General features: G+C 41.9%; 1 protein-coding gene across 1 annotated transcript; it reads left to right on the top strand.

The window, feature by feature from the left end:
* Positions 1-608: 608 nt before the first annotated feature.
* Positions 609-27902, top strand: LOC128711451 (uncharacterized). Its single transcript, XM_053806327.1, has 7 exons — positions 609-774; positions 23010-24847; positions 24927-25174; positions 25250-25444; positions 25524-25893; positions 27274-27371; positions 27554-27902. Exons 1-7 carry the CDS (start codon positions 609-611, stop codon positions 27900-27902), a joined length of 3264 nt encoding a protein of 1087 aa, XP_053662302.1.

Genomic DNA, 27902 nt, shown 5'->3' with positions numbered 1-27902 from the left:
CACAGAGCAACGGACCAACTGCTACCAACGCGTCTCCATTCACTCGCCCAGTCAGCGACACTTTCGACGAACTGACCATAACTCCCCGAAGCCACCTTATTGCACCCACCCCCCTCACACCCGGCAAAGTGCAAAAGTGTCGAAAGTGAAGCAGAAAGCCATCTCGCAAGCAAAGCGCAAGTGAAACGAACGAACGGTGAAGACGGTGCTGACGGCCCAGTCGAGGGAAAAGTTAAAAGTCTGTGATTAAATTCAATTAGTGCGGCAAGCGAAAACCTTCCGCGCGCGCTCCACATTTGCTACAATAAAGTGTCATCGCATCATTGCATTCGCTGCAAGAAAGGAAAATCTAAAGCACCGTAGTGCATAGTGTCACACCCGTGTGCGGGGTCGGGACGGGGAGGGAGTGAAGAGTAGCGGGGCGTGCGGTGGGTCGGGTTTTGGCTTTGCCGTCGTGTGCTACTGTCCGGTGCATCGAGGTGTGACAATAATAGGTCACGAAGTCGAAGTTTCGGATTTGGGATCGCACCCGCCACCAACGGGTGGGATAGGACACAACCAACCGCACAGACCACCCCCACGCAAAACCGTCACAGGCAGCAGTCACCATGGAGTCGATGGAGTACGAGGAGGCGCGCAACATGACGCTGCTTTTCTTTCTCGAGCGGCTGCTGGATCGTGGCGAGCCGAGAACACTCCACGACCTGTCCTGTCAGTTTGGAGCACGTGGATTCACCAAGGAAATGCGTCAGATCGCCGGTGGCAGTCAATCAGGTCAGTGTAAAACGGATTCCTGTTTTGCTTGGTAATATGTTCCCTCCTTCAGTCGACAGGTTTAATTTTAGTGTTCCGATTCGTTTCCTTCTGTCGGTGTGCGCCTTGTCCCCGCGGTATTAGCACATGCTCTGCGAAGGAACGAACAAAAAACTGGGCTATCGATTTGCTCTGTTCCTACTTGGCGTTAGTTTCTTACCTTTTTACCCTTAAGGTGGCCGACTTCCGGTAAGTCGCGTTATTCCGTGCCACCTTCCGTTGTCGTGCAATCTCGAAGGATGGTTTATTTTTTCTTTGGTGAAACGGTGGGTCTGGGCGAAGGTGCCTCCGGGACGGTGAAAGTAAGAAACGTTCCGTTCTTTGTTCAACGCACGCGAAACGACGAACATAAAAATAATAATAAACTAAACCTTTGGGAGGGAAAAAGAAACAGCTGGTGAGGAAGTTGTCCTGCGCCAATCTAGGGCACGGCTTCCAACGGCAAATCGTGTTAGCTCTGTTGGCACCAGATCCTGCCTTTCCCTCACAATGGGTGCCGTTTTGGAACAAGCACATTTATTGGACAATTGTTTTGAGAATGTGTAGAAAATGCGCAAGATTGTTTTTCAAGCAAACAGTATTAAAGAAATTCATTGGATACAAAAGTATAATGTTGATTAATGTTAAACATTAAAATGGGACCAAGATGAGCGTTCAGGTTTATCAATGAATACGTTTAATTTTTTGTTCGGTTCTATAATCACTGCATTTTCTTATCTATACGTACACGAATCAATTCTTTTACATAGAGTTGTAACTTGTAGTGTTGAGTTCATACAACGCCAAAGCCATGGGAGTCTAGCAGTGTATTATTCTTCTTCTTCATCGGCACAACAACCTTAAGAGGTCTAGGTCTACCATTTCTAGTTTTCTGGGACTTTATTTACCCGTAGCTGGATAGTCAAGTCTTGCGGGGATTGGACCGGATGGGATTTTTGTCCGGTCCGTTCGTGTGAATACCAGTGCCGCTACCATCATGCCACCGGGCGGCCACTAGCAGTGTACTACAGTGTCCAAAAAATAAGGTAACATTGCATTTATTTGGAAAATTCTCCATTTATTGGGGCAAATCAGTTTCGCCTCCTTCCAAGTAATCCCCTCCAGCTGCATCACCAAAGGATTTCTGCACCGTTCTCAACGAATTCGCAACATAGAATTGGTTTCGCAAACACAATTTTATGCCATTTCTTTGCTCAACAAATTCGAACATCGCAAAAAACGAGAAACATACGAGTAATAGCTCACAAAATAAATAGTATATCCTATCTGGATGAATATTTTGACGTGTAACTAGTCAAATACACAACTATTGACAAAAAAACAATCCACCAATTCCTCTGACGCGCACAGTTTGAGATCAAATGTCACCTTATTTTTTTAACACTGTAGTATGTGGTGGGACCTTTCATAGATTATGTACTATGAGTACCAATTTACTTTGATAAGATTTAAGATTTTTTTATTGTAAGAATTTTTACTTCGGTTTCTAAAGGACATCTTTGGTTTGCGTTTGGTGAGACTCTGCTTAAATTATTTCCTACGAGGTCCCATTGAATAATCCGGTTATTTGTCAACTTTATTGAATAATTATTTGTTGAATTCTAATCAGCCTTTATTCGCCCATAGTTCCATTTCACTTGTACAGAAAGTTTTGGAAAGAAAAGTCCCAACCCCTTCTGCAAAAATAGAATAGAAAAATAAAGTTCGTCTTTTTCTGTCGTTCGTTGAGGCCATGATGGTCCCTGTTGTCGTTTAGCTACTCTCTGTCTTAAAGAAAAGCAAGTGGAGCAAGTTGGTAGCTCTTGGATGTCCCTTTGTCCTGCCGGTGGCGCTTGCCAACTGAACAAGGGAAGGCTTATATTTTATTATAGTTTATTGTTTTCTGATTTACATCCTAAAACCACCTCCCCGGCCGTTGTCGATGCAGCCGTACGTACGTACGAGTCAGCTCCCGAGTGTCGGCTTTTATCGGCCAAACTTCTTGAAAACTTGTTGTGCGCATCGGCTCGGTTCACAAGACAAGGTTATGTTTGACTTGTTCAGTGGAGTGGAAGCGCGTTCTGCGCTGCAGGGGTTGTTCCGCAAGATTTCTACGGAGCTGCACAGAAGCATGTTTGCCGCTGTTGCATCGTACACACATGCATACAAGTTCGGCCTCGGCCTAGGCCTCGGTAGTTAGGTGGTTTAGTTGAACCATTCACAATGACGAACCAACATGATCGGGCTGGTGGGTTGCAGCTTCGAGGAAAGAGAGTCGGTTTCAGTCAGCCGTGCGAATAAGCCGGCACGGACAGGATGGGTACCGGGGTGGCTACATTTCCTATCGTTACAGGCTTGTTAATTCTATCCGGTGTATAGTTTGTAAACATTCGCCAAAGGAAAAAGCGTCGATTTTGCTGGACCAGGAAGCCGAAGCCTTCTACATTAGATGATATGGGCAAAATGATGCCGAACGAATCTGGAGCAGTTGTTGCGCATCTTCAAGAAAAGCCACCTGCATCGGTATTGGATTCGTATGCAGAAAACAGTGAGCAAGAGTATCCACAAAGGCCGGTGGTGCGTACGTGTGCAATGAAGAAGCGAAGGAGTCCATCTTCTCGGGGCTTCCCTTTTGTGTTATTGGGAGGATTTTATTGCGAACCGCAGTCGAGAAATGCGTTCGGGTTGATTGCGGACCGTGTTACGACATGGGTCTGCCCGTAATGGACAATAAATTATAACACAAATATATCTACACATACACGCACACACACACACCAGCGCTGCCTCTGTAACGATGAAACGGGAAGTATGGGAGCGAGGATTTGCATGTGTGTACTGCAATTGCACCAAAACAATCAACAGCAATTGCAGTCGTTCAGTATGCCAGTGATGTGTTTTAGGAGTGGTTGGAATATAATATATCAGCCGCTTTGTGCGAAATTGTTTCGTGTTGTTTCGAATTTGCCCCAGTAGCAGTTGCTCGTAAAAACGTGGTAAACGTTATTTAGACATTTATTGTACTAGGGCCAGCAGCATACTATCGAAATGTTTTTTTTTTAAATGGAGTCAGTGTCCTGCAGAGTAATTTGGCTGTAATGGGAAAATCTTATGTATTTTTACTCATGAATGTGTTTAAAGTGATTATAATTTCATTTGTACCGCAACAATTGATCAGTTGTTTAAACCGATAAATAAGAATTTCCGTTCTAATGTATAAGAAATATTTTGTGACAAGTCATTCATATCAATTTTCTGTTATAAGTCACTCGAATTAAGAGGTCAGAACTCTCAGAAAATTTATGGATTGTGGAAGATTCTTGCATCTCTAGTGATTCTCGAATCTTAATAATAGTTTCAAGAAAATTAACTAACTTAAAAAAATCATTCCTGTTTATCGTATCTCGTTTTTCAAGAGGATATCCATAACTGAATGATAAAAATCCATTAAATTATTAATTGTTAACGATTTATGAAGCTCTGAGGTACTTAATTATTTCTTTGTTCTTAGTAATGATTATTACAGTGTTTATTATTGTGGCTCTGAAATGACGTTACTATTTTAGTCTAAAAATTCGTAGCTATTGCTGTAGGTCTTTAAACTGTAGGTAAAAATATTTTATTATTTTAAGGTAAAACTGTAGGTCTACGTTATCGAAAACTTATGCAGTGCTTGTCTTAGTCCTGCGCAGTTCTGCGTGGAGAAACGGTCTAAATGGGTTTTGAAATCAGCCCTGCCGTGTTCAGCTTCGCAACCACCTACAACATCGTGCTATAGACCCCTTGTAAATGTTGTCGCCAAATTGCAAAAGCTTATCATAAAAGGCATGCAAGCGCGAATATTTGGAGATTCATGAAACTGTAACTGTAGATTCACGAATCTTTGTAATCGAAGTTTGGTTTAAGGATTTATTCAGATTCACGAATTTGAGTAATCTCTCTCTTCTTGGCGCAACGAATATGGCATGGCTTCTAGGTCATGTCGGCCATTTCTGGCTTTCGTGAGTTAATGTTACCACTTAGTCGGATAGTCAGTCCTTGCTACGAGGGATTGGTTTCGGGTGGGATTCCCGGACGCATCCACGGGCCGCAAATCTGAGTAATATTCACTCAATTTTAATTATTTGATAGCTGTATGGTACGAAAGTTATAAAACATAATTTTATATGTTATAGCCGTTCAATAAAATTAGGAAAAAGTATATATTTATTACATTATATATAATGTGACTTTGGTAGTAAAAATGTGAAATAAACCTCACATAATTTACTGGCACATTCGATCTCTGTAAGTTTTTTTGAATACCTTAAGCACAAAAAATACAAGACACGCATTTTGTCATCTTGAATTTATAACATTGAATATTAATTGAACATCAAGAACCTGTTTAGTCAACAGTATGAATTCTTTCCCGGTCAACCGTCATGTTTTTCGTTACCCAATCTCCCTGGGGGTAGTAGAAAGCGGACACCACCGCGCACGTCACAACACTATGCAGGGGACGGACAATTCACTGTTGAAGGAATCTGAAACACCGATAGGCTTTCGGAGTGTCCATTTCAGGTTCGGCTTCAGTTATGTGCATCCACAAAATGCGACAAACAGGAAAGAAGTTTGTAAAAGAAAACATCCCACACCAATGCACGCGAAGCAATGCAGTTTAGAGCATCGGGCAAAATCACTGCACAAAATGGCTTGGGCACAATTCTTCCAACTGGTGTCAGTGTCGTCCGTTACGAAACAATATGTAGGTTTATTTTTTTACGTTTAAATCCACTTTGAAGGATTGTACGCTTCATGTCCACTGACAGAGGGTACGTAGACTGGTACGGGTTGTTTTGTGCGTAGTAAGGGTACCAGCAAAACATAATACCCTAGCTGTATAACTGTTTAGTAGTTGGACAACAACAACAAAAAATAAAACAAAACAATGTCAAGTGTACAGCAGGTGGACACTTGAGCAAGGACTCCACATTAGTTCAATCATGAGCATGAGTCGGTATGCGGAGGTCTTCTCCACACGTCGCAGATATAAACAACGGTTTTACGACAGGTACCTAACAACGGGCAGAACATTGTAGGAGGTCACCGGTGTAGTGCCGATGGGTGACGTAATGTGTACATTAGCGTCGCGTTACTGTGCACCCTCAGGTACATGTGGATATTTATGGCATGGAACTTATTTTGTCAAGAATTTCAAGCGCCCCGACACTGCCGGGCGATGCGCGTTATGTCTTTGCTCGCGAAGGTGGCCATAACCGTAAGTGCTTCCGCAGTTGGCCACATCTCATTTTCCTCCGTTTCCATACCTTTTTGTTAATGTTTCACATAACTACGCCGAAAAAATAGGAGCACCAACGTGTGATGGCGTGCTCTCATGAGATACGAATTGTTGTTGCTGTTCCACGTGCGTGTACGTACAGCTTCTTCGTAGTGTCCTGAGGTGTTTTTTGTGTGTTGGTTTTTTGCTATAAGCTTTGGTCGCCGACAAACGCCACATAACGTCATGCACATCGTACATCCGTCAGTGCGTCGGAGAATGGCAAAAATGGGCAATCATTATGAAAGAGGACTTCCCGCGTGTGAGCCTACAAGGTGGGGGACTGCGGAAAAACGGGAGGTCTTAAAATGCGATGGGGGTTCGAGAAAAATAAAGAAAGCAGTGAAGAAACGAGCTGGAAATGAAATATAATATTAGCAAGATCATCCGACAAGCTGTGGGGAAGAGCGCACGGGAGGGGGATGAGTGACCAGTTGAGGGGTAGGAACACGGAAAGAAATTAACCACGTGGTGCGCTAATAGGTTCAGGCTGGCTGGATGGCATGCTGTGTAGGAAAATTAAGAGCAACCACCGGCAAACAAGCCAGCAAAAATAAAAACGCGACGAACGGAACTGAAAATCGAATGCCATTGAATGGTGGACCCCCGAAGTCCAATGCTCGAATTCGCGCGTGACTTTCCTTTTTTTTTACTCTTTTTTTTCTGGTCCGAATTTTCCATCTCCACGTCACAATGGTACCACACCACACGCACGCACACACGTCTTGGCGTGGTGTGTAGATCACCCTCTTTACGCCGTGGGTGAACAACGGTGGCTTTGGCAAGTTCCGATTCCAGCGCACATCGATAAACCTTTTTCCACCGTGTCTCGATAGCGATGCAGTCGATAGTTTTGGGAAATGTTTGGCTTTTGTTTTCGAGAGAAGTGCATTACGATTTCACGACGTGTGTTGCGATGGGTGCACCAGCTTATACCACCACCTGTGTAAGGAAGGCTTACGATGGCAACCCCCCCCTGGTGCCACAAAACATACAACAGTAGGCAAGGTGGGAAGGAGATCTGAAAAAAAATACACCACCCCTAAGGCTCTTGGTAGTGGAACAGCAGCAGCAGTCCGTTAATGCCGCCCAATTTGGGGGAAAATGCCAACCTCACGTCCACCCGGCGGCGAACACAGAGACCCGGTGGTCACTCCATCATGTCTGTTAACTATTTTTTTTTGTTTTTCAACTCCTTTTTGTTCGTGAAAGTGAACGCGTGCGTAGCTTATGGTTTCCGTTTGTTGTGTGTTGTTTTCGTTTGTCTTATTACGTTGCGATGTGTCTTTGCCGTGGTGTGTGACCGCAACATGCAATCGGCCGGCGAGGCATGGTGGAAAGTTGCGGTAGAAAAGGTTCCTTGATTAGGGGCGTTTTCTTCGAAAATGAAACCGATGTGGAGCTCGTACCTTCCTAACGGATGGAGCGCCAGGGTAAATGGTAGGAATTATGTTGACGATTCTGCAATCGAAATTGACCGATTGTAACGTGATCCGTTCGCTGATGATCATAGACCGTTTTATAGGAATTTGAATTATGTCTTACTCTGCATGCCAAGGAGGAGCGTTTAGCGAGGTGAATAGTATGTTGATTTGATAATTATACTCTTTTGCTAGATCGGGAAACCCCACAATTTTGGAACATATTTTATTGGTTTATAGGGATTCCTCCACTTGATACTTGTTGATATTTTTGTTTCATATAAATAGGTTTCTTAATTCGATTGATCGATTAGTCGATGAATACCAAAACGCGGTTGTAGTATGCATAATGTTGTTAATATTAATGAACTCATATGACGAACTCATATAGATACATAATTTAAATTAAATAAACTGTACAAAATTTATCTGGCTGTCTAAGCCTTGAATTACCCATAGCTGATTATCTAGGCCTTTTCTAAGCCTAGCCCCTATTATCTAAGTCCTATGCCCCAGCCTATTGGACGAGTTGTTGGGTCGTGTGCCGACTGTACGAATGGTTGGTTGGTCTCTCGAAAAGTATTTTACAATGTAACTCCACCAGCTTGTTTCTTCTTGAAATAAAAAAGACATTTAACAAGAAGCAAATGATTATTAAAGGAAACTTTACACTCAGACACTCAACAATAAATCATTTAGCAGTTTTTGAAAAAAAATCAAGAGCAGTTTTTGAACTACAACATAAATTAGACCAGATGTGTTTGAGTAAAATATTCATTCAGAAATTTGTATTTTTTAGCATGGTCGAAGCACATTTAATAAACTGAAAACTGAGGAATCGATACCCTCTGGAGTTTCGTCAAAAATCTTTGGTATCTAAAAATTTTAAGTCTTCTATTTTCTGAATCTGAAATATTTTGAAATCTTCATTTGATGACAAATTGGCGGACGTTTAAAGTTGAAAAAGTTGTTTTTGGGAGGAAATTTGTCAGCATTTGGCACAATATAATTGGCGAAATATTAGTTTTTTTTTCTAGTGTATAGCTTAATGAATCTTTTGAGAAAAGTCATGCATATGTATCTTAGCAAGAATTCATTCAAATCTGGAATCAATTTTGAAAAGATTCTAGAACCAGAGCTGTGGCAATTCCACAACGAACAAGCTTCTTGGAGGTCATTAATCTGGGATCTTAGAAGATACACTGCTCTTTGGATTAGAGAGTCAGATTAATTAATTCATTCATTTAATTCCATTGGTTCATTCCATGAATTGACATAAATTTCTACATCAGATTTACTGAACACTATAATGTCTCGGAATGGCGAATATAAGAATACCAAAAAAATTATGAAAAAATATTAAGTACCTGAAAATGTATGCTTATGTTTAGTAAAAATTATGAATGTGTGTGTGTGTGTGTGTTATTCTCAATGCAAACCAAAATCAAACGCTTTTATTTGTCCATGAAGCGTGGAACAATGTTTGCGAGGCAACACGTGGGGAGAGGATGCCCGCTAACGTAAAACATAACACAAACACGCATGAGACACAATTTCAAACAAACAAATGCAATGTTTACTAAAGTGTGCCATCGCCGATGCGAACAAGAATGTAAAAGCAGCGACGAAATCATTCGAGCAGAAAAAATAAAAACCCGCCCGGTGCAGATTCGCGATAAGAAAGGCGCTCGTCTACGATCGACTTCAGTCACCCGTAGCGCGCAATAATGCAGTGTGGGTGCAGTTTTTTTTAAATGTTTCGATGCTAAAATTTGCCTCCTTTTGCCCGCGTCAACCTCCGGAGTCGCTTTTTTTGCTGTTGGACATGGTGGATGATAGGCGCATTGCGAATGTACCAATGTTATGGTCGCACCTTTAGCTTTGGGTTGTATTCCGGTTGCTGTTGCTGGTAATTAGCTTGACTGTCTATTTACTGCCAGAAATGGTGGCGTTGGTGAGAAAATGGAAAATAAGCAAGCCATCACGATTAGAAGCAAATGTCAAAAGAAGTATCACGATCGTATTTAGACATTTTGCGGCGGCCTCTCCGAATAACATCCGGCTGGGTTCCGGCTTCCTGTTTTGTGAAACTTTAAACTGGAGTTTCTTTTATTACTGTGGTACCATCCCAACTTTTGTTCCCACCAGTGTAGTTGGAGACTGTGTGTGTTTGTTGTGTGGTAAAAATATTTAATTAAGGAAAAATAAAACATCACCCAACATTATCTGGCTGGGTAGACAGTTGTTAGGCTTTAATTTGAAGTTGGCATGAGAAAAAGTAGTTTTTTTCCTTTGCATCAATCACCGATGAACGAATTGTTGTATCGCGTTATCATGATTTGCTACGAAGAGTTGAATCATGAAAACCCCTGCCCTGCCGTAATCCTTTTAAATGAAGCGATTTAACAAGTCGAGCGAACAGTCATGGATTCCGCATCATGATAAAAGCGTAACTACATTATGCTTCCCATTAGTGGATGGGTTGACGGACGGTGGTTGACGTTGGTCCCAGTGGACAGGGTGGAGTTTAAAGTGGCGTTTCTGGCACAGCACGAAGCGTTACATCAGCTCAGAAGCTCAACGACACCCGGGGAACCATCTTGTGGACGTTATCGGCAAATCGTTTGATTTCTACATTGGAGACGATTTGATTTATCCCCCCCATTCTTCACGTTAGCGGATAAATCGGCTCCAACGACTCGGGGGAGAGGGTTCGTTGTCACGCGCGCTAACCACCACTCACATATCGCTGCATGTTGCGTGCGCTTTGTCGATAGCAGCTGAACTTGCCAGATAAGGGAAGCTTGTTGTCGTGGTCCAAAAGTTTTCGTACACGTTGGTGTAAGTGTTTCTGGGTGAGGGTTGAGTGTGCTGTGTGCTGTGTGTAATAAACATCGAAACGATACAATTTCGACCGGCAAACCACAGCAGATGGGATGCTACTCTTTAGTGGTACTCTGGCGAGTGTTTGGGAAACGGCTTGCGCTTGTCTCGCATGGGGCGATTAAACGTGCAATATAAACTACCCCACACACGCCACTAACAGACTGGGATGTGGGGTTGAGAATAATATGGTGGTGTTTTTGCGATGTTTGCGCTTTCTTGCCCTGTCCATATGCTTACCCTCTCCTCGGTCTCCGTATACTGGCACTACTTTCGATTTCTTCGTCTACCTTCGGTTTTTTTTTAGCGAGCCGTACCTTAATTTTAGTGGCCACCAGGCAGGCGCTGCGAGATATATTTACGCACAGAGTCCAAGTATATCAGAGCCCCGAGTAATAGGCCGAAAACTCACCACGAGACAAGCGGACGTGTTAGCCACACGCAACAAGTAGCATAGCAAAAGTGTGTATTGGCAAACGAGCCAGATGGGTGCGCACATATTGGTGGAAATTGCTGTCCCGGTGTACACAGCCACCAATGTTTTCAAATGTTGAAAATTGTAGAGCGAGAGCTAGAAACCCCCGCTTGGACGATGATTGGAAAAGCGTGGAAATGAAAAAAAAGTTAGCTGGATCGATCCCCCACCCGCGGGTGCGTACGTGGGAGTGAAACATTGAACGTGTACGCTTCCGATCGTTTCATGAACGATCTCTGGCCATCCGCGTGAACCATCATTCGAGTAATTAGCAGTTTCTCCACGCGCCAACAAATCGCTTTCTGCGTTTCTCTCCTCCTACGATAAGAAAAGGATTGGAGGGAAGAGGGAGTGTGCTGGGTGTGTCCGGTAAGGGTGCGTTTCGATTTCCTCGGTCTCACCCACCATCGCGCCGAAGCTTATCGACGGCTTTATGGTGACGTTTGTTTCTTCATGATCGTGCCACACACCACCTATCAATGGCGCAAAACGGGGAGTTTCGTTGTTGATGGTCACTGTTGTTGGATTTTTCACCTTCACTTTCGCTTTAGATTGTATTTGGTTGTTTGGTGATTTTTTAAAATACATTTTACGAAGACAATTGACAAGCGTGGAGGTGAAAATCCTGACAATAAAAGAAATGAAAATGAATGATACACGGTTCATTTTCGCTTTTTTATTGTTTGAACGGCTATCTACTAGACACGTGGCAGATAAGGGAAAAAATATAAATAAACAGATAATTCCGTATCTGTTCCGGATATCGGGTTTGTTGAAAGTGATTGAGACTATAATTGTTATTGTTAGATACTTTTAAAATTAGCACGAAATTGTGTCCAGAGGTTTGATTTTCCGTATAAGGTTTCTTAATATTTTATGCATTTGATTAGTTTAAAATTGTTTTATTCATTTTATTCGTTATTGTTCATGGGATTATGTCTCTAGTTGAGTTTACAGTATCATGTTTTAATTGAATTTTAGTACAGGGTTTCTCATTATGCCTAAGCTAGGTAAACAGCTTCGACTTGCGTTGCGTAAAAAAGAGCGGTTACACAGAATCGTACCATTTAATTATTATTAAACGATTAATCATCTATGTTGTTGAAATTTAGAAATGTGTTTGCTCTTATTGCATATCGACATATGGGCAGATCATACCATAAATTAGAAAGCTTAAATTTTCAACCGGTATCTGTCAAATAATCCAGGTACCGGGCTATTAAATTCTATAGAGTTTCGTAAAGGCATAGCTTTTTGATAATCACGTAAGGTCTAATTTTTGCAGAATTACTATTTGAGAAAAATTGTTTAAAGTTTAGAAATTGAAACTAAACTCGTTCAGACCAGCCAACATAATACTTTGTTTTGATATTAGGCGAGCAGCTGACCGAAGCTTACATTAGGATAACAATTAAATCCCCTTTCCTAGGCTTAGCTTGGCTTTACATTTGTATGGGGTGCTGTAAGCGAATAAGCCTGGAAGGGTCAAAACGCATACAAAAAACTACCCTAGAGTATGATACCGGCCATAGTCTGCGAAATAAACATTATGATTTATAATGTAGAGCCGCCAGGCGTTGTATTTGTTATTGGCACTGGTTCCTCAAGACAGGACCGAGACAAAATCTCAGCGGGACCATTTTCCAGTATCAAGGGCTGACTATCCGACTATATCTTACAATAATTATAATATGCCAGAAATGGCAGGCATGACCTAGTAGGTCGTTACACCAAGAAGAAGATTTATAATTATATATTTTTTTATTCATCCAGTTACGTTCGTTGAGTTAATGAATAATGCAATGTAATAATTGATTTGAATATTGACTAAATTTGATTTCAATAACACAAGATATAAGCCAACAACAACTAATAATTTTTCATTTGTAATTTGTATTAGAATTAGTGCATTAGTCAACATTTACATACCTACGCTTTAGACAGTAAATAATTATCCAACATTTTGCTGTATAATTCCCCCATATATGATTCCAAACATGATTCATGATTCCAAAAAAAGTTTCAGCTGTACTCAGCATCAATTATAGTTAAAGACAATTTAGCTGTCACGAGTGACGAGAAAGTGTGTTTTTTAAAGTAACCCTGTCATCGTCACATCTTAGAGTGACAGTAATGTTAAGAGGAAAAAGATTGAAATAAGTTTTTCCAGAGCATTCTTGGAAATAGTGTAAAATTTTATAGGAAATATTTCTTTTAGTAGTATAAGTAAATACATTTCAATTTAATACTTGTCGAGATGGATTTTGAAATTTGGTTTTTGACAAAATGGCGATCCTTTGAAGTTGAATAAACTGTCTACGAATGAAAATCTGTAAGTATTCTATCTGTACAATATAAAAGCTCGCTACCAGTACTACTACAAAGTGTAGATAACGCTTGATAAAAATTTAAGTCAATTGATTGATAGAACTTCATAAAATCATAGCTGCCGATTAACATCGAGACATATGGGAAAGAAATGACTCTTTGGTCTTTGGAAATGATTTACAAACTCTACACACTGAAGCTTAATTGATTATGCCAAACTTTGTTGACTGTTTACATAAAAATAATATGTTTTAAATTCTTTCTGAGGAGAAAGGCCACTTTTGCGCCGGGAGAAAAGCACAGAAGAAGTAGTCCCAATTTAAAGCAAAATGTTACTCCAAATTACACCATGTCGGTGTGCAAATAATTAATATGCTCTATTTTGCTTTGTTCCTCTGGCCAACGAACGAAGCTGCACCGAACCGAAAGCTTGTCTATCCTGTCGCACAATAACGATGCACCAACTGCTAAACACTATACACACAGCTTTCTACACAGGAAGCAGCTGAACATGGACCCTTCGCAGACACTGATAGTAAAAATAATCATGCAATAGTTATGATTACATGTTTATCCCTCCGTCCCTCGAGCCTCTCCACCGCTCCATGCGCGGCCGGATGAGCGGCGAGCGAAGGTTTTGATCGGAACACCGCTACGGAAAACCGGATCATCAAATGCCTCTTCGAATGGGAGCAGAACCGGTCGGGGAAGTGGTGCACGTGAAGCGAAGATGATGCGTTGCTGCGAAAATACGCTCCGTACCCCTTACTGTTTGTTACCCAAAGGCTTCCGTTCGTTATACTACTCTAGCAGCACCATGATCACCACCATCATCGTGATCCGTGCATCAGTAATGATGCGCAAGAAAAAAAAACATCCAAACCTCATCATTTATCTGCTTCCATCGCTGGCGAAGGCGAAGAAGTGGCGCGGCGTGTCCACGTTCCATTTTTTATTTGCAATATTTTCTTTTTTGGGCAAACTGAATCCCAGCGACATGGATACGTAGAGGGATTTTTGTTTTATTTGTGCAAATCTCAGCGTGGTGTTGTTGTTGGTTGACGAAATCTGCAAACAATGTGAAGTGTGGGGGAGCAGACGTCGTTGTCATCGTGTGGTTGAGCAATTTGCAATGTGGCCCCGACACGTTTATTCGTTCCTCTTGTTTGGTGTAGTCGAGCCAAAGCGAAGAAGACTGTGTTGCTTGCGTGGATTCATAACCAACGAGCCAGTGGTGTGGTGTTGGTAAGATTATATCCCTGGAAATATGTTTTTTTTCATCTGCACAAGTGTTGTTGCAGAATGAAAATCAGAACAAAAAGCAATATTTAAGGGGGTAGTGCATTCTTTCCCTTTAGAAAAGGGGGATTTTTGGGATTTTATTGAAACAAAACTATGTATGTATGTAGAAAACATTTTACGGCTAGTGGACACTGACATTCGATCTCTGATCGGTAGACATCAGGGAACGGGAACTTTCGAACTAGAACAAAATGCACATGTTTTTCATTTTTTTTGTGATCTGCAACTTAGTTGCGGAGTTTCTAAAATAAAGCAAAAATAAAAATAGTATGAAAAAATTGACATTCCAAAGATGTTTTAAAGACAACCAAAATTGAAATATTCAGAGTGTACTACCCCCTCAAATATAATTTATATGGAAGATAACGCTGGAAAAGATGTTTGATTTTGTTGCTAAAAATACAACTTTTAATCATATTGACCGCATCAATATAAACAAGTGAAATGATTTTTATCGGGCCCAATCGGATACATATTTGCTCCTTCCGGCGTTCGTTGGGAATTACATCCATAAGCACCTGATAGGAATGGGAGGTTAAATTATCTGGGTGCAATTATAATTGATTGCTTCATATAGATTTGTTTCGTTTGTAGCTTTTGCGTGAAGAAAAACGCAACAATCGACATGAAGCAGAGGGCAGAAAAACTCCCCTCCGCTTACAGTCCATTCAACCGTGAAGATTCGTCGACCAAATTTAAACGAGGGAAATTGATGAAACGCCGTTGATAGATGCACAAAAAATGGAAAGCGCTGGCATGGGGTTGGGTGTAAGCTGGTGCTGCAGCCTTTTCCACTCCCGGCAATGCACCTGCAATTCGCTGTGTAAGCTGTTTCACACGTGGACCCACCCTGAGAAGAGCTCGTTTGGAGAGGGTGGGTTTTGGGAAGTGGAAGCAGGAACGAAATAAAAAACAAGGGACCACTTTTCATTTCGCTTGTCGCACCTATAAAATCCGGTTAGGTGTTTCTTCGTTTTGCAATTTCGTCCACCAGACGGTGGGCCAACGTTTATTTCCCCAAAATCAATCTTTGTGTGAACATTCGGGGGTTTCGGAAAGAGCAAAGTGAACAACGGAACAACTACACGCTGCATCAGTGAAAGTATGGAGGCCTTATACGCGGATCAAGCAGTGGATTAGCGAGATTTGAGCTTGGTGGAAAAGTCTAACTTTTCCTTTTCGGTCTATTTGGTGCTCTATTTATTGCCCAGCTAGCCTAGCAAGTGTTGGTTAGCAATGGTTTATTATGATTGTGTAGCAGAATAGTTTCACAGTTTCACAGGGAAAAATCCATTAAAACGCAACAGTAAAATTAAAATACACACCCTGACATGTATATCGTTAATAGATCAAAGTTTTACTATACTTTTACTACTATTAAAATGGACCACGGAAATTCGAGTACATAGGAAGTCCCAGAGATAGTCAGAAATTCGTGTGGAGATTCACATGTAGTCGTCGAGATAAAAAAAAAGTAGTGGACTGTAAAAATTCATTTTTACAGGTCCAAGATAGGCCGTTATAGCGGATGGCTCACATTCACATATCTCGCATATATTCACATATCACATATGGCTCACAGATTCACATATCTCGAACTTCGACGTGGGTCTAATTCGGGCTCTAATGCATTCAGCATCTTAGACACATGCTATGACATTTTGAACGTAAACACAACAAAAGTATCTCAAGGACTAGGTGTATTTGCTAGTCCTCGCACCTTAGAAATAACCTATAATGAAATTTATTTTATGAATAAAGCTGGATTGGTTAATTTAAATAATTATTTATAATGTAAAGTACAGATTTTATAGGTCAATTTGAACTTTATTTCTTTTAATTCTACTAATGCTTTTGACAATGAACCACGTAGAAAACACAATAATGTGCTCTAATTTCTGATTAATTAAAATTACAATCGATTTTGTTCATATACGCTAGCAATGTTATTTCATCGCATTTATAGAAAATTTGCCGATTCCTTAAAAAAGAAAGAGTTTTCATATGTTTATTTACGAGGCACACGATTATGTATCACAAATCTCTTTTAAATTAACGCCTTTTTAATTACCAGCTCTTACTTACCCTCAGTCAACCTTGATTGATCGTTGAAGGAAAGATAAGATGATGCACCGGGACGAAAGATGTTTTATTTATCACTTTTTAATGAACGTGTTCAACAAATTGTGCTTCCATGTTAGTGTTAACCATGCCAGAATTCATAACGTAAAATCGCAATGATCGTTTGCTAATCTCAATCTGTGCTCGATGAGTAAATAAATGTCACAGACGGTGCATCGCATCGATGATGATCTGGCTGGTGATGGCCGTACTCTCTTCCCCGACACATTATGGCGGTCGGGAAAGTAAGTCATGTGCGAGCGCTATGGTTATTGACGTATAAAAAAGCAGAAAAAAAGCATATTTTATTAAACGCGTTGTGTGAGTCGACTATTTCATAGCGAAGTATTGAGGAAAAGCAAGCAAAGCTAGTTTCGCATTCAGGGACAGCAATTGATATTAATCCCTAGGGGGTTTACTATGTGCGAGTGTATGCATAATCCGTAGTTATTTCATGTGGGAAAAATGTCGCGTATTGCAAATCGTCTCGGAGACGATTCGGCGAAATGGAAGGAACGCAGAAGTAACCGCTGTGAAGCCTAACTACAATTCGTATTCTATTTAAATCCGTCCCTTTGGTCGCGGCGCTTAATGGAACTTGTGTAAATATTCATTTAACCGGCCGCAACGCTACTGCGGCGCTAGTCAGGAGTGGGAGTGGTATAAAGCATGGCAAAACTAGTTAACGGACAAACAAAAAATGTGCCACGTTCGTTGTTTGTTGCCAGCATTCCTTTTGCAAATGGGGCCCAGTTCTATTGTGTCCAGCGCGCGCGGTAGCTGTGTGGGTTGTTTTCCCGCCACCCATGCACCGGGGGTGAAAAATTGAGGCCCACATCTCACACCAAAACACGATGGTGAAGTTTAAAATGGCACTTTACTGTCTTATGAAAACTTTTTCCATTACCATCGTTCCGCGTGCGCAATTGTTTGTCGTGTGACAGTTGTGTGATGTGTTTTGCCCCCTGACGCTCCATCTCTTAATGCGGTCAGTTTGACACCTTCGCCAGCCCTTTTCGATGGCAAGAAAGCTTGATGATTGTGATGATGTTGCTTTTTTATTGTTTTATTATGTACACCGCGTGCAAAACAAGGTCGGTTCGCGAATGAAGGAGGAATTCTTCTCATCAGTTCCCATTTTGGGAGCTTAATTTTAACCTTTGGAGGGTTTGTCTGTCAAATGTCTCATCGTTTCGTTGTTTCGCACATGGGTGTGTTGGTTCGTAGCTTAACACAGGAGAAAGGGTTAGTTAAAAGAAACAACGGCAGCTAACAGCGTCCTTCCGGTGAGTTGTTACAACATAATCTTCACCCGGTGGCGGGACTATAGGTCTAGGAAATCCAAGGGATTGAACAACTTCGTGCACGGGTTCAAGTGTCATTCATTGGATTTATCACCTTCCCATTGATCTTATAAACACCTTTCGCTGCCAGTCCGGTTGTTGAACCGAAGCGATTAATCGAAGGGAAAGGTTTCTTCCGTCGCGTTCAGTTCCATCGCGGTTATCCCACAAATCACAACGGTTTTGCTAATTGTGTGGTGCTCTCCACACAAGTGTACCTTGGAAAGTGGTACAAATTGGCTGGCGAAGTTAGTAGCGAGCAAAGTGTTAGCGGAACACCAGTGGTGCTGCCTCGTTTCGTAGTTCACCTTCTGTTGCCTTTGCACCAATCGAAGGGAGAGCGCTGGGTACACGAAATGGAAAGCCAATACCAATGTCTGTTTTGCCCATCTGGTTTGCCCTCGTTGGATTGATTTGACTTCTCGCATTCCTCGCGTTGTACTTGACCGCGGGATCGGTTTGTTGTGCTGCAGTCTCAAATGGCCGTAATTGAGCACAAACGATCGAATTTCCTGCCGATCGATGTGTGTGAACATGGACACTTTTGGCAGCGAACAAAAACGGAAAAGGTCAAACTTGCACACTGTGATGAATTTCCCTTTCATTGATCGCCATCGAGCATCGCATTACGTAACGCCTCTTATCTCACCGTTTGTCCTTGAACCGTGTTAATTTGGTTGTTGCTTTCCTGCTAAACGTTTTGTAACGGTTTGATCACAAAATTATTTAAATCCAAATTGGGCAACAAGAGGGCAAAATACGGTGGGATAAAGAAGGCCCGCCGCACACAGATCGCGCGCTTATGCGATGTGAACGTTGCGATAGGGATAATTATGTGTATATCGTAACTTAATTTGGGTGATATGAATTTTTAAGGCCGATCTGGTTTCTATTCCACACCGCAGCGTGAATAGCTTTCGTGATAAAACTATGCAAACGGTACCGGGTATATGATTAACGATGCGTTTAATTGTGTGATGGATCGCTTACTTACGCAGGTGTGTCGAAGCGTAAGGAAACAACAACAATATGTTAACATTAGCGGTTGTGGCTGCTGCTGCCCAAAGTGGGAAACAATACGTATATTTAATTTATAGTTAGTGTTTTTGGGACAGTGTTAATTTGCTGAAAGGTATAATTTTCAGATTTAATGTCTTGTCTGTCTGTTTAATGTCTAATCTTGAAATATTCTTCTTTAATTGTGAACTGTATGGTATATCATAAAATTAGTTGGGGAAGATTGGAAAAGCTTAGATGGTGTCTGTTTTTGTTATTGTGTATTTATTGCCGACAAATAAGCGAGTTTTGGGCAAAATTATCGGTCAATTTAACGTTTTTGATTGGAATTCGATGTACATGTCCACAAAACGAAGTGTGCTTGGTGGGATTGCCGAAAGGTAGTTCACTATGAGCTCCTGAGAAAGAACCATACGGTATGGTCAATCTTTTTCTATTTATCTATTTGTTCTGTATTGTTTGAGCAAAAACAAAACGTTCTTACGCAGGGTCGGTGTCGTACAGACCGCAAGTCTTCTCTACTCAAAATACCTGTCACAAAGAATGATAATGAAGAATGAAGCTGGGACTAATTAGAGCTTATAAAGTTCCAGCATAAACAAACGCCACATGGAGACATCATGACAGTCCATTCATGATCATTCATGATCCAGACATCAAAGACATCATCATTTTGGCAGACGTCCAAAATTGATGAGTCGCGCTCGAGAGGAAAATGGTTGGTCATGTCATAAGAATAACACCGGACGTCCAAACTCGTAAAATCTTTTTATGTCGCCCTGAATCCCGTGAAATATATAAAAGAAAACGCAAACAATCAAACGCATTTTTTTTGTAAACGAACCACTAAGATGAACCCATCATATCCCCAGTACGATGAGACTTTCTGTGGCAGTTGAGAAAAAGGAATGCGTAGAATACCCAATTATTAACTTTTTCGGCTTATGGCTACCCCTTTGGTTAGTCCAGACATCCAGATCCTTTAATCATCACAATTTAATCATGAATATTTTAATCTTTTCAAATAATATTTGTCAATAAAATTAAATACAATGGACAGATACTATTTAATTACGAATGATTTTGCAACAGAAATTGAAAACACAATGTTGAAATCATTTGAAATTGTTACATAAGAGAATCGATAATCAGGACATAAAACTTTTTGGCACTCTTTACTTAATTCTTCGTTACTGTAAAGTAAACTGCAATTCTTGATAAAAATAATCGCTCCTTTCGGCCGGTGGCAACGACCATATATGTTTGTTTGGGGTTGGAAAAAGAGTTTCGAGGATGTATGGTAATATAGCTGCAAATGTGGTATTCAATCTTGTCATTCGTGGCGAAATGTGCAAAGCATAAAACGGTGGTACACGAATCCTAACACCCTCCGACAGTGGGGGGGGGGGGGGGGCAGTGGTGTGGGAAGGTTGTAAGTAATCCATAAGCTGTAACGGTTATTTAGTCAAAGTGGTTCCAGCCCGTTTCCTTTCGCGCGACGTGAGTTGAAACCATAATCAGTAGTAGTCGCGGCCACCGTGAGCCGCAGCAGCAGCACCGGGATGGAAGCGAGATTCAATTTTCAAACCATACTTTTCGGTTGCAGTAAACGGCCACATACACACATACAGGCGCGCAACGTGTACATTGAATATCATCAATGCATTTGCCGGGTAGGAATGGGCCGGAGAAGAACCCCAAGGGCCGAGTGGTTTGATTTGTGACATTCGGCAAACAGTTCCTCCAAACAATTCTACCCCCTTGCGCCACACCAGCTCAAGTAAAACTCCCTTTGGCGGTGTCTCTATGGACCTGACGGCGTCATCATCATCGCCATCATCATCCGCGTTTCGATTTCGGTCACGGTCTCCATAAAGCAGGGCGGGGTGAGACAAACGGATCAGTAACGGAGGGTGGACCGGGCGGTGAAGGTGATTGACGTAGGCAAAAGGTGAACGTTCCCCAACGCGGCCAGAACCTGACGGTGGTGTTAAGTGTTATTCGCACCTGATTCTTCGATGGCAACTAAAACCATACGGTTGGTCTTGGCGGAGAGCTGTTTTGGTAGATGGAAGAGGTGAAAGGAGACACCGGGAATGAAAATGTGGTGGAAATTCTTTCCCATTTGGAGTCATTTTAGTTTCGGACCGGCACTTTCCTTCTTCGTTCTTTTCGCTGTTTGGTGGTTGTGTGTTTTGGTGTCGATGTTTACACTTTACCCACATACATAAATTAACGAAGACGGAGAATTTATATAGATATTTATTTTATTCCATTTTTTTTTTTTTGTAATTTCCACCAAGGGTCGTCGGTCCCGGTGATCGTGTAGTTGTGTGTGAGTGGATGCGGGATATTGTGCTTCATTGGGGTGGCAACTGGTTTGAATGTTGTGTTCTGTGCACCATGCTACCCTCATATCAGTTACCCTCTGAATGCATCGAATGCTAAAGTCCTAATACAGAATCTTGGTTTGTTGTTATTGTAAGTGCACCCTGGTCATTCGTATTTAAACGATGATAAACGATGCAAAGCGATGTTAGAATAGACCAACGATGGTACCTGACAAGCGCCCGGGGGTTATTAAAATGTATTTCTAAGCCGTGTTGCGAGGTTAGATAAGCGTTTCTGTGCAAATAGCATCAGCGAAACTAATGTGAAGCAAAGTGCTAATCAGGTTTATCGTTGGTTTCTTTAAACTTCGGACATTGAATTCACATTTGTGCATCAAGTTTGGTCGATTACGGCGTGTTTTGTAGTGTGCAAAGTACAGGTAAAATCGAACCGAAAAAATGCGTTTGAAAATGACATAAAACATCACTTAAAAGGATTATTTATTGTTTTAATTTATGATTGAATGTTATAAGATAATCAATAAGTAGTTATTTGTGCATAAAACTGGAAGAATATATCGAAAAAGGAAACAAATTATAAGACAATAAATAAATTATTTTTCAGTTATCTCGACTTCTGAAAAGATGTTAAAGAAATTAATTACCCCGCGCCCCAATTTGTGAGCCTAGATTCGAAATTCTTACATGGATTGCAAAGTGTCATACCATTTAGATAATTATATTTCGAACCCCTGAGATGTATTGGGTTAAGTTTAACTACCACTTTTCTATCGTACGAGATTCATTTCAGACAGAAAAACCAACAATTGACTCGATTTGTACTAAAAGGTCAAAGGATACCCCATTAGTTTTTAATTCAGAACTCATGCACAGTAAAAAATAAATATGTTTTCTTGTTAAGAAAGTATCATGCAAATTCTAGTAGAAAAAGTTGCTTTAATACACCGATATCCCGATACGAGTGGGAGATCTAATTAAAAAAAAAAATATTCAACACAGCGAACAGCTTGCAAAATAAATTTTAAAACCAATTGTGAAAAGTTATCAACCAAACCACCAACAACGTTTTTGGCGGCCAGATATGTTTCACAAAACCATCCACCTCTTTTGTTATTAGCCGGCACTGATGAAAAGTGTGCAAGCTCTTCGCAGCGCGCTGCACCGAAATCGCCACACACAAAGATCGCACCGCCGCAGAGCAAATGAAGAAATAAAATACGAGCAAAATGAATGATCGTGCGATATTGGTGGCACTCTCTCCCCCGCCAAATGCTTTATGATGCGTAACGATAGTTTGGACGATGGCTAATAAATTGACCCGCTTCGAACTGTGTGCAACGGCGATCGTTTGCGTAACGTTACGAAAGCCGATTGAAACGGAAGCAAACGTGGGATGTGGCTCGCCGTTATCGTCCGTTGGCACCGGTTGGCAAAATTCCGCCCCTTTATGTTTCCCGAAAAAGTGTGGCATTTCGCTCTTAAATACAGGCGGTAACGTTTTATCGAGACGTTCGTTATCGCTTGTGGGTGGTTTTGTTGCCAAGGAGAGAGCAAACTAAAACAAAAAGATACTTGCATTCGAGTAGGTGTGGGTGTTTTTATGTTTTGAAGCAGATAATTAACGTGTCTTTTTCCTTCTTTTTGTTCCCGTTGCAGGACTGAAAAAATTTCTCGCCCAATATCCGGCACTGTTCGAGATTAATGGCGACTTTGTGCACATCAACTCGTACCAATCGAGTAGCCAGGACGATTCGTCCGTATCGGGCAAGCGGGATTACATCAAGGAGGCGAAAGATTATTTCAAACACAAACTGCTACAGTATGGCAAAGGGACCGAAGTGCCGATCCGTAGTCTGCTGGGCCATCGGAGTCAAGCGTCGCCTCAGGTGCGCCACATCTCCGGTCAACACATACGCGAGTTCACGGAGTTCCTGTTGAAACATCCCGACACCTTCCAGGTGATTGACAACGAGAATGTGGTGCTGGTAGGGTGCGAAGATGAGGAGGAAGTACCAGCCTCGGAACGGTTGCATCTGCCCAACTCGACAATCGATACGCAGGCCACCCAACAGTTGCTCGATTCGTTCGCACAGGTGATCGAGATCAAGGGCCCGATCCTGGTGGATCAGCTGTTTCACATGGTCACGAGCAATTTCCCCCAGGAGCAGTGGTTCCACATGTTCAAGAATCCGAGCGATCTGAAGACGTTTCTGAAGCTGTTTTCCGATTGCTTTCACATCCAGTCGAATCTAGTCACGCTGCTGCAGAAACCCAAACTGTCAGATGCGCACATCCGCCAGGCGCAGGATAAGCTAAACCTTTCGAACAGCACGTTCGGGAGCAGCAGCACACATAGTAGTTATAGCATAGGTAACATGACTGGCACGTCAGCTAGTAGTCCCCAGAACAGCTTACAAACGTTCGGTGGTAGCGGTAGCATTGGGTTTGGTAGCGCGAACGGTAGCAGTAACACGAGTCGGACAGCTTCGCCCAAAAATATGATCGGAGATTTCAAGCTGAACGAACCAGTTTCCGTGGGGCTGGTCGGTGGTAATGCCAGTGCGGCCAACAATGTAGCTTCGCTGGCTGCAAACAGTAAGAGTGAACCCAACAGCGGGTTTGACAGTTTGCTCATAACGAACGATTTCAAGATGGAAAGCTTATGCCCACGGAACTGTCCAACGGTGACGAGCTATGCAAAGCCTCCTTTGTTACCTCCGAAAGGTAATACGAACGATGCGGGTACGAACACACTGATGTCCTCCGGTGTAAATGTGTCCGAGTCACCGAATAATGGACGCATCGGGGTGAACGAAAGGATCGCCAATCATCAACAAACACAGCAACCGCCACAGCAGCAACCATTGGCGGGTGTTCCGAATCCGAAAAATCAAACACTCAAACAGCGAATCAACAGCCTCGTGATCAAAACACTTGCCGAGAATCTGGAGAAGGATAAACACTCGATGGGTGCGATACAGACGACGACAGCACAGCATAATGCTGGTAGTGTTTCGACTGGTACTGGAATGAGCACTGGAGGAAGCACGGCAGGAGGACAGTCAGGTGCCATGTCACCAACACCACCGGCAATGGGTGGCAATCCGGTACATTCGAACAACTACTTCATCGGCGATACGTGGAAGATCAAGGTGCTGCAGAATACGCGCGTTATCTCAACCGTCAAGGAATCGCTGTTCGTCACCAATGCCATCCTGAAGTCAGCCCTCGAAGAGCAGGCTATCGTATCGTTCGACTGTGAGGGTATTAACCTAGGCGTCCGCGGACAAATCACAATGGTGCAGCTCGGCACGACGCGTGGCGAAGCGTTTATATTCGACATCGCCACATGTCCCGATATGGTGGTGGAGGGTGGCCTGAAGGAGATACTGGAATCGGAAAAGGTGATCAAGGTGATACACGACTGCCGGAACGATTCGGTCAATCTGTTCAATCAATTCCAAATCCTGCTACGGAACGTCTTCGATACTCAGGTAAGGACGTGCGTGGGCGAAGAAATCAGAACTAGGAGCTAACTTTCGTAACGTCATTTGATTACATTTCGATCTCCAGTCCGCGCATGCTGTGCTGCAGTTCCAGGACCAGGGCAAGCAGGTGTACAAGGTGAAAAATGTGTCCCTCAATACGTTATGCGAGATGTATAATGCAACCGTTAATCCGATGAAAGACCAGCTGAAGAACGTTTATCGGCGTGACCAGAAGTACTGGGCACGAAGGCCATTGACAAGGGATATGCTACTGTACGCTGCCGGAGACGTGCTGATACTGATCAACGAACAGCTGTATCTCAACATGGCGACGTAAGTGTGATGCCGTTTGTGAGGTCCAGTGTGGACCTTTCTGTATTAATCGGTTCTATTTGCATTTGAACACAGCTCCATCAAGCCAGAATACCGCGAACTGTTGTCGGAGCTGTGCACTGAGCAGATTTTAATGTTAATCCGCCCAGTGGATGTAAAAATGCGCAAGAAACAGCGTAAGGTACGATCGGAGATACAGGACCTGAAAGTGAAGCTGAAATCAGCTAGTAAAAACATAGTCCTAAGCAACAGAGAAATCCGACTGTTGAGGTAACATTACATCATTTAGTTCAATTCGTCTGCTGTTATTTAAATATCTTAAAACTCATGCAATTCATTCCATTTCCAGGTACATGGATTTAACGGAAGAGGAAAAAGAAAAGCTACGGGTGTCGTACAAGGTGGCAAAGAAGTTGGACAAGCTGGAAAATTACGATCGCGACCGGTGCGATCAGAGCGATTCGGATGACGAATGTGACGTCACTGAGCAGGACTACCAAAGCATGGACAGTGTACCGTCGGACAATTCGCTCCCGGGCACGGGGACAGGTACTGCCGGTAGTGGCACATTCTCACCGAAAAATTCCGAACCTCCCAGTCTGACGGAATCGATGCAGTTGATGGACGAAATCCTTTCCAACACAACGATGGATCGGATGGCAAAGATTGACAAACTGGAAGCGATCCTTTCCGCCGCCACACTGCTGCCAAACGATCAGGTAGTTATGCTATCGAAAGTGTTTTAGCGTACTCCTTTTGTGCTTGTATGAGGTCTACCGGTTAGTTTAGGGCATAGACGACGCTCGGCTTGTCTATTAGCAATTAAATAGTCGAAAATTCAGCTTCCAAAACATTTTTGTGAATAGTTTTGCTGTCTGCATATCATTCAGGGAACTTCGTTCTCAGTCCGTTAGTTGGCTACGCAAGCATACGTCGAGGCTTGATTAATATTATCAAGGAAGAACATGTAATAATGATGTAATCATGGAATTATATCCTCAAATTTGGAGTGTATTTGGCATAAGCTTGACACCACAATTTGAAGGAAAATAGAGAAAATGTATTTAGAACTGCTGGCAAATGCTGGCTTGTATCTTAACAGATCATCTCATCTCAAATAGCATAAATCAACCTCGTCTACTGAAGCCAATATAAGTTGATTGACGACTTTTGTTTGCTAGCAGTTGATCTTATCGTATAAAAAGAATAAGTTTTTGTATAGTTCATCGACCGGGTCTGGAGGAGTCTTTTACAGAACAAAGAAGGTATTAGGTGTGTGGTTGGTGTGCCAAATCGACACTGTTAATTATCATTTAAATTGTACTTGTACATATGTATATGTATATGTACATATTGTACATATACATAAGTAGTATAAGCAAACGCGGTACGTTATTTTTATTTCAATGATACGTTGGCATCGTGGAAATATTCACTTCTGTGATATTTCTCAAATCTAGCTCCTTCCGACTACTGCTTTATAGCTCTGGGTATACCAGCAGCACTTATTAATTTCTTTGTTAGAATGATTGCTTTGTTGTTTAATTGTTTTGAATGATTTCAAAATCTACCTTGAACCAACCAACATAAGGAATAGACAGAAAGTTATGCAAAATCATGCTCAACCCTTCATAATACATAATTAACATAACTTTAGTGAGTAAGATAATTATTCCAATGAAACGACAGAAGCTAAACGGTAGATCTAGTAATTTAAGCTATTCTGAATGTTGAAATTGATCATTAACTAAAGTTTATCATTGAAGAAGCAAATTTAGTTTTCTGTAGGCGGTTAACATGCACGTTTGTTGTTGTTCAACAGCAATTTTGGTTCTTGTTGTTTTTATTTGGAAACTTTACCATGTTATTAATAGTTTTAGCACATTTCGATAATCGAAATTGGTTAATATTTCGTTCCAGTTTATTTAGTTACTTGACTTGAATATCCACTAGTAAATAATTTGTACGGGATCTCTTTTATAAGCTCAATGTTTCTATACTAATTTCTTTTTCTTATTTCTGTTTCACTTTTTTATCGTTATTGTTGCAATGCTTTATTGATTTGTTCCTGTTTTTTTTTATTTCATGAAACCTTCTAGTCCTTTGCTGACACAATGTCCAGCTTTAATGCCAATACGATCGTAGTAACTAACGATAATATTCTACAGCCTGCAAAGGAAAAAGACGCCATTAAAGGGTACGTATGCGATAACGATTACTTTTTTCTTCTTCGTTGAACGGCCAAGACGTAACGATTTATTTTACCCGAATAGTCTTGCTATGGGGGAACATTCCACAACCATAATGAAAATCTCCCTTGCTTAAATGTTTGTTGGCAATTCGTCAATTAATGTACATATGTTTTCATTCTGCTTTTAGCCGTGTGAGCAAACCAAGCTCAAAGATAGCGGCTCGGTTGCAGCACTCGATCACTCCACCACCGCCACTAGCATCGTCCGGTTACGGGGCGTACCACCAACCGACGGTACCAGTGCCACCAAAGGAAATGAAAGAAGCCGCCTGCCAGACGCTCAGCACGGGCGATATTGTGATTACGAAGATATTCTTCAAGGAGGACCAAGACAAGAAAGCTCAATCGGACAAGGCGGTTACGAACGCAACCACCACGCCTGTGGCAGGCGAAATGCTCAAAAAGAATGGCACCACTGCCGGTGGTGAGATACTGATGAATGCATCCAGCCCACAACCACAGGCGCAAAGTGCCTGA

This window comes from Anopheles marshallii, chromosome 3 (genome assembly GCF_943734725.1).
Source record: "Anopheles marshallii chromosome 3, idAnoMarsDA_429_01, whole genome shotgun sequence".
NCBI lineage: Eukaryota > Metazoa > Arthropoda > Insecta > Diptera > Culicidae > Anopheles > Anopheles marshallii.
This window is presented reverse-complemented; position numbering and strand designations above follow the sequence as displayed.